The sequence below is a fragment of the Thamnophis elegans genome, chromosome 2 (assembly GCF_009769535.1).
Source record: "Thamnophis elegans isolate rThaEle1 chromosome 2, rThaEle1.pri, whole genome shotgun sequence".
Lineage (NCBI taxonomy): Eukaryota > Metazoa > Chordata > Lepidosauria > Squamata > Colubridae > Thamnophis > Thamnophis elegans.
In genome coordinates, this window is record NC_045542.1 from 80,445,181 (window position 1) to 80,452,995 (window position 7,815).

The 7,815-nt window shown below is 37.7% G+C and overlaps 1 protein-coding gene across 1 annotated transcript; it reads left to right on the forward strand.

The window, feature by feature from the left end:
- On the forward strand, window positions 1–6,240 carry GRXCR2 (glutaredoxin and cysteine rich domain containing 2). The gene is made up of 3 exons (XM_032208987.1): window positions 1–339; window positions 2,952–3,179; window positions 6,029–6,240. The coding sequence occupies exons 1-3, from the start codon at window positions 1–3 to the stop codon at window positions 6,203–6,205; spliced, it is 744 nt and encodes a 247-aa protein (XP_032064878.1). The 3' UTR covers window positions 6,206–6,240.
- Window positions 6,241–7,815: the final 1,575 nt, after the last annotated feature.

Below are 7,815 nucleotides of genomic sequence, written 5' to 3' on the forward strand. Positions count from 1 at the left end.
ATGGATGAGTTCCAGAAGAAATCCAGCCAAAAGCATGATACAAGATCCCGAAAAGTAAGATTCAAAATTTCCTCAGCTTACAGTGGTCGAGTCTTGAAACAAATGTATGAAGATGGGCAAGAGCTTGAAATCCCAGCAGAAGACTGCCCCCATAATTGTCAGTCCTGGAATTTTGAACCCCGAGACAATTTATTGGGGATTAGAGAAAACCCAGATCACAGCTTTTATCCATCAGCTGGACTGAATGCCCAGAGGATCAGTGTTTTCAGAGAAGGGAACAAATACACTCTCACAAGTAACTCTTCCCTTCTGAATGATGACAAGGCTGATGGTCATATGGTAAGTAATGTAATAAAATTCAGTAAAATGTAATAAAACATTCATTTGGCAAAGATTGTAAATAATGTTTAGTCATGTTTAGCAAGGCATTATTTAATGAAATATTAATCATTTGCTTCAGTTATATATTCTTTTTATAGTCAAAGAAGTGCGGTGGCTCATGAGGTTAGGAATGCTGGGCTGATGATTGTCAGGCCCACATCTGAGATTCGGTTGCTGCTGTGGGATAGAGTGAGCTCCTGTCACACGCCCCGGCTCCTGCTGACCCCACAGTTTGAAAGTGGGCAACCGCGAGTAGAGAGATGGGTACCACTTCAGCAGGCAACTTAATGGAGACATGAATGGAGCCCCCATCTGGGCATCCCTTGGGCAACAGTGTTGTCGCCATTCAATCCTTTCAACCTGGAAGCACTTTGGTGCTCCTGACACAAATGGATTAGTAGTTATATATATTCTACTTAACTTTATAGAATATTTCAGACCAGCACAAATTCAGAAATCTAAGCAGAAAGTAGCAGATTATGTAATGAGGAAGTTCCATATCCAAGTGAGGGAATTTATGCTTTACATGTCAAAGATCACATACTTCATTTTTACGTTGCTAGCTTAAAGGATTAAAGTACAAGCAATGTGAATTGAAGACTTTTGCTTGGGTTCTGGAGAGCTGTTGACTATCAAAGTACTGTATGGTCTTATTTCAAACTTGTAGAATCTGTTCCACTATCCTGCTCTACATTTTTTATAAGACCTACCAGAGCTTGGTGGAAATATAGATATAAATATAAAAATAATTAGCTTTTGAATGCTAGTGCTGTATAGTGTTCAAAGTCCTACATCACATAAATCAACTTCTGGTTTCTCTTCACCCCTCCTTTTTTCATTTCAGTAGTTTAGATGAAAGAGGTAGACTGGCAAGGATTTTATTGCTTCTATAGGTAAATGATAAGCTGAAAGAAATCTTTGTCACTCCATTGTAACCCTCCAGAGAACCTACCAGTAAAGCCAGATCTATTTTTTCCGCATCTCTTGAGGAGATAATAAGGTTACAAAAGGATAAATAGCTTAACCTCCTGTAAAGTAGCTTCTCATATTCTTACTGCTGAACTGGCAATTCTTTGAAGATGTGTGAATGATTTACAATTGTAAGGTTTGGACTTTAGTAAGGTAATTAGCACCCAAACAGGTTCCTAGAGTTTGATTATGATCATTCTGTCGAATCAAATGTTTGTATATTTCAGTATAGTATTTCAGTGTCTATTCAGTTTTGAAATCTGTAATGCTTCTGATAAAATGCATCTACTGGCTATATACCGGCAGTCCAAAACTGTCTGTTTTAATTCTGAGATTGCAAAAATGAAATGAACATAAGCTCTTAAGAGATTGGATTTCACCGCTGTTGAATGGGATTCTTCATTCTAGTTCTGAAATTATGGAAGCTTGGTAACGGCTCAGTAGTGGTGGTAGCAATTCCTTTAAAATTAGAAATAGGACAATTAGAACCAGTATATAGTGCCTTAAAAATTAGATCAAGTTCTGGATGCCATTTGCAAGCATTTTCTATTGCAAGAAATAGAAACTGCAACATTAAAATTCACCTGCTAAGGATACCTGCTGAAATAATAAAACCACAGAAGCCCACAATGAGCTCTGAAGGAATAGTAATGAGAATGCAATGATTTACAAGCATTTTATTGAATCATATTACTTATTAGGAAAACTGACATCCATGCAGGACATAGACAGGAGTGGAGAATGATTTTTTTTTACTTTGAAGTTGACATTTCCTCATTGTGAACTTGTTGAGATTGCATATCAGTAACCAGTGAGAGTTAGGAGTTGGCTAGATGGTAGAATACAAAGTAGGTGTGGGTGAACCACAGTGTGAAAATCATCAGCTCTGCTTTTTGGATGAGAAGCAAAACATCTTCAAAGAAAAACCAGAAAGTCCAGTTGCCTCTTGAAAAAAAGCACCTTTGGGACAACCATGACCCTGGATGACTGAGAATCTCCATAGACACAGTGTGAAAAGTCACTGCTTGCCCTATATTGGGTCACCTTTCCTTCTACGCATCTATCTCATTTCCTTCCTTCCTTCCCTCCCTCCTTCTATAATATATATCAGTTTATTAAGCAGTAAGCAATGAGAAGACCTGCCATTATTCAGCTGATTTGGAAATGTAATCTGTCAATGACCCAGGTATCTTTCTTTGTGTAATGAGAAAGAATGAACTTAATGCATTCCATTATCAAGGCCTTCCTGCACCTTGGCATAGGAACTTCTGACTAATCCAGTTTCCATCTGTCATTTGAAGAGGTCAGGCTTTTTATTCAACTTGGGGAGAAGTCTGGTAGGCTGGCCATATTGGAGCTTTCTTTGCACTTGCTAATTTAGTTCTTGTTTCATAAAGATAGGCACTAAATAGAAAAGGACTCCCATTCATTGCAAATATATAAGATTTGCAATCAGTGGGAGGAATTTTCTCTTGACGTTAGTGGGCAATGAAAGAAAAAAAACCTTCTCATTACTAAGTATGGATTGGAGCTCCTTAAAAAGGCCATCAATCTTTTTTTTTTTTTAAAGTTAAACATCTACCTATGCCATTCTATTTCAGCATCCCCGCATTTTAGACTTTGGGAGGATTATAATCTATACCAGTAATCTAAAAATAATCCGGACACCACTGAGCAAGAAAGAGCTAATGCAAAGAATCATGCAAAATGAAGGTGCTGATGATAGCTCCTTCATGAACTCTGAAGGAAGAGGAGAAAGTAGCAGTGTTCAAAGCAATGGAAACATAAACAGTGATGAAACTGAATCAGGCTACAACCAACATGTTTGGGTAAGACAAATGATTTCTTTTTCTTTGGTTCAGGATTCTCCTGGATATGGCCAGAATCTCAGGTGTGATTCCATCAACATTACATGTTTAAAAGTTTTGATATCTAGATATTTGGAAGCAAAAGAGAACTTGAAAGGGAGGGAAGGGGATGGGGTCCCGCATACACATAAATTGCAGTAAAAGAAAATCTATATCATTAAAGAAGAGCTGGGAGCTTTCTGGGCATATGGAATGTTGATGACAGTTTTGCTAGCAGAGATAAGAAATTCTAGTGGAAGGAACTCACCCCATTATCACTCCATAATTATCTCCAAGTTAATTCACCAGAATTAATAAACATGAAGATGACACCTCATAGATGTATAAACTAGTTTGTCATGTTTATCATTGATGTCACCTGTTTTGTAACTACAACCAAAACATTTTGAAATATCTGAACTTAGTCAATGCTGAGAACAGAGAATCCAGAGTATAACTTTTCCAAGTTGGTATAGCTGAAGCTCTTGTCAGTAGGTCATTTCTACTCATCCAGATGGCAAGGCATGTCCTTGTCAAATCATTCAGTGTAAAACACACACACAGACACACACACACACTCACACACAGACAGTCTGCCTTTTAACGTGCACAAACCACACAAATAGCAGTAACTTTTGGGACACGTATATAAGAAGCCCAATTTATTGCATATATTTTGTGCCCTCCTGTTTGTCTCTTTTTCAGTCTTTCTTCTCCAATTGTCAGGAAGAAAGGAATAGTTCTCTTGCATGAAATGATTTCTTGTTTTCTTCTGACTCTATTCACTGGAGTGAGGTCAGGTTATTCATCCCAGGGGGTTGACAACAAGGCATTGCTGATTCCTTTAGATGGAACATGAGGAACCCCAATAGTGATAATTAATTAAAAATTAAACATGGTCCAAATATTGTTAATCTTCCAGTCTTATATTACAAGTATATGGCATATTTCTCCTGTGAGATTTTGTCAAATGGTGAAGGCACCAGGCTAGAAACCAGGAGACTATGAGTTCTAGACTATGAAAGCCAGATGGATAATTTTGGGGCAGTCACTCTCTCTCAGACCAACTCACCTCACAGGATTGTCGTGGGGAAAGTAGAAGGCGGAAAGAGTATTAGGTAAACTTGAGTTAATTAAAAATAATAGTAAAGCCTGTATAAAAGTAAATAAATAAGAGTCCTGTGAGAATTTGAAAATTGGACTGCTGGACGTCCACAAGATATAACTATTTGTCAGTATTTTAATCACTGAAATCATTGCCCAGGAAGGGGCGGGGGGGAGTGCCATTCCATTTATTCCTGATTGTTGGCAATCTTTTTTTAGGTAAAGAATGGAGACACTGACAAAATCAACATGTTTGTAGGTTTGAGTAAACTATCAATAAGCAAGCAAACAAAAAGCATTAGAAAACATTTTGGATAGACAATAGGGGAAGGTGGGCTTGTAATAAATAAGCCCTTCTATCATTGTTAGAATGATAAGCCTTAAATATAAGGTTTCTGCCATGTGCAGAAAGGCTACAAAAAACAAAATCAAGACAGACTCATGCTTGTAGCAAAGAGATAAAGAAAACTAATTCTTGACTACCATCTAATAAAATCTGACTTTTGCAACCCAGATATAATAGCCCTAATTTTCAGCCATAAATCAAAATACAATTATCTTCTTTTTCCTTGCTCTTTAACACAGCATGATGTGTTATTCTAGTTTCATTTATTTCATAAAGCTGAACATACTGTACATATTGCTTAGTATACCTACTGGTCAGAGGTTGTATTCAGCAGGTGCTGACCAGTTCTGGAGAACTGGTAGCAGAAATTTTGAGTAGTTCGGAGAACTGGTAAATACCACCTCTGACTGGCCCCACCTCTATCTATTCTCTGGCTCCCAAGTCCCAGCTGATTGGGAGGGAATGGGGATTTTGTAGTAGCCTTCCCCTGCCAAGGTATGCCCACCAAGCCACACCCGCCAAGCTATACCCACCACTGCTACTGGTGAAATGATTGGTATCAGACACAGACACTTAATGTCTCTAAACCATGAAAGTCCATGAGGATTGAGATAGAAGGTAAACAATATAAACAAACAAACATATAATGGCTTTGGAAAGTACCCTAGAGGATGTCTAGATCTGTTGATCTAGCCTTCATTTGGAGACTTCTCAGGGAAGGAAAACTAATAAGACCATTATGTTTCACAAACATCAAGCAAGTTCTGCCTGATGTACAGTGTGAACCTCTTTTTTTGCACTTTTAATCCATTGGTTCTGGACTGTCCCTCTAGGGCAATAGAGAATAAATCCACTCCATCTTCTGTGTGACAATCCTTCTGTCATCCTTCAAGGTAGAAACAGACACAGCAGGGATTCCAGGACTGAACTTAGAACATAGAATAATAGAATTGGAAGGGACCTTGAAAGTCTTCTAGTCCAACCTTCTGCTTAAGTAGGAGACCCTATACCATTTCAGATGAATGAGTGTCCAGTCTCTTTTTGAAAGCCTCCAGTGATGGAGCACCCACAACTTCTGAAGACAAGTTGTTCCATTGATTGATAGCTCTTTATTCGTCAGTTGTTTTATTTTTTAAGAATTGAAGCAACTGGGCGCAACAAAAGGCTGCAAGATGTCTCCCTTCCCTACCCCCAGCAGCAAAATCCAAACTATGTTTGAATAATATTTAGAATTCTGGATGAAAACAATGCCTATCTTATAATTTTGCCGAGGAAAAAATTGCCTTGGAGAACTTTTCATGTCCCTTGTTTTTCTTCTGGGTAAGGGTTTTTTGTGAACTGATACGAAGGGAAATGATTTAATCAAGTTCTTGTATTTCAGGAAGGCGACGAGGAGAACAGCTGCTCACAGTGTAAAGGATCAGGCTCTGCCCCCTGTGCTGTGTGTCATGGAAGCAAGTTTTCAATGTTGGCTAATCGGTTTAAAGAGTCATACAGAGCTCTGCGATGCCCTGCCTGTAATGAAAATGGGCAGCAGCCCTGCCAGATTTGTGTTTAGTGACTCTATCTGTTCTTTAATTTTTCTTATTTTCTTTCGAATAGAACAGACCCCATCAAATAGTCTATGCCCATCCATCTTCTTTGGCTAGAAAGCTACCTTTTTATGTCTGGTTGTTAAAGAGTCTATCAATTGCCAGCCTTTCCACTGAATTAAAAGAGCTGCCACACGTTTCAAGACAGCTTTTTTTTTCTGATTTCAGTTGAAAGTAAAGCTGCACTCGCAGAGTAATATAAATGCCATATAAAAAGGAGGTAACTTTGGCTAGCTCGTGTTCTCGGTTCCTATGGTCTTATTTTTTTTAAAAAGAGAACAGACCCAGCTCAGACGTCAGCATAATAGAAGAAACAAAATTTGTACAACCAGGAGTATCAAAACATAAGAAGAAAACAAATGTCAGATATAACGGGACTGTTTTAATAACCTTTTGATTAAAAAGTATTTTTGGAGTCAGGCAACCTTACCAAAACTAAAAACAAACAAACAAACAAACAAACAAACAAACACACACACACACACACACACACATAGCTGCATGCCTACCTTTCAGAAAATTAGCCATCTGGAAACTCTTGAGGTTATCCAAACTATTTGCAAGTTAAAGTTTCCAGGGCTCCTTAAGTATTTATAAGCTCTTGTATCTCTTGGCAGAACAAAAGTTATTGTTTTGGGGCTTGCTAAAATAGAAATGAGACTCAATTTGGTGTACTGATTAAGACATCAAGATAGAAATCAGGACACTGTAAATTTTAGTCCTGCCTTTGGCACAAACCAGCCGGATGATCTTGGGCCAGTCACTTCTTCTAAGCCTTAGTAAGGAGGCAATGGCAAACCACTTTTGGGAAGAAAAAAAACTTTGCCAGAAAACTGCAGGAACTTGTCCAGCTAGTCTCTAAGAACTGGATGTAATTAGATGGAAGAAAAAAAAGATGCATCAATTGTTAAAATTATCTGGAAAAATATGAGACTAGCACTATAAGGTAACAAAGGGATTTAAAAAATTCTACTTCTTGACTGACTTCCAGTGATTGTACAAAACTTTGCATTGCAGATGTAGAAGCTCTATTTAAAACCATGTTTAGGTATGGCTTCTATCAGAAGATTCTTAGCACATAAAATAAGTTGTCAGATACCATTTATTTACACTTTTAGCTGGCTGACTAAATATCATGCTATATTTCACTTTTATGAACAATTTCATTTCGCAACATGTTTTGCAATTAGTTGTACATTTATTCCTCCATTGGTTCATCTCTTTTCTTTCAAGCTGGATCATTTCAAATAGTATACTTTTTAATGTGCTCTATGTAGAGAACCATTTTACTTCTGTTACCTGATTTAGCCAGCCTATATTTCTATACATTACTAGCCGGAAAAAAGGAAGACAACAACAATCAACGTACTAGAACATTTGGAAAAAAATATATTTGTCCCTTTCTTCAGAGGAAAATTATAATTGATGTTAATGGGACGCTTTGCCTCTTCCAGGATTTGCGGTTAACAAATGGTGCTTCTGTTCTTTAAAAAGAATTCCCCCTTGTAATTTCTAAAACATGAGTTCTGATTAGTTCAGATGAAGAAGCAGTGTTAAATATTTAACGTGTACTGTG

Bases quoted from the DNA above. Each gene is read 5' to 3' on its own strand.
- GRXCR2 (XM_032208987.1), top strand. From the start codon at position 1: ATGGATGAGTTCCAGAAGAAATCCAGCCAAAAGCATGATACAAGATCC. The intron at 340-2,951 runs GTAAGTAATGTA...ATTCTATTTCAG, and splicing joins ACAAGGCTGATGGTCATATG to CATCCCCGCATTTTAGACTT. The intron at 3,180-6,028 runs GTAAGACAAATG...CTTGTATTTCAG, and splicing joins GCTACAACCAACATGTTTGG to GAAGGCGACGAGGAGAACAG.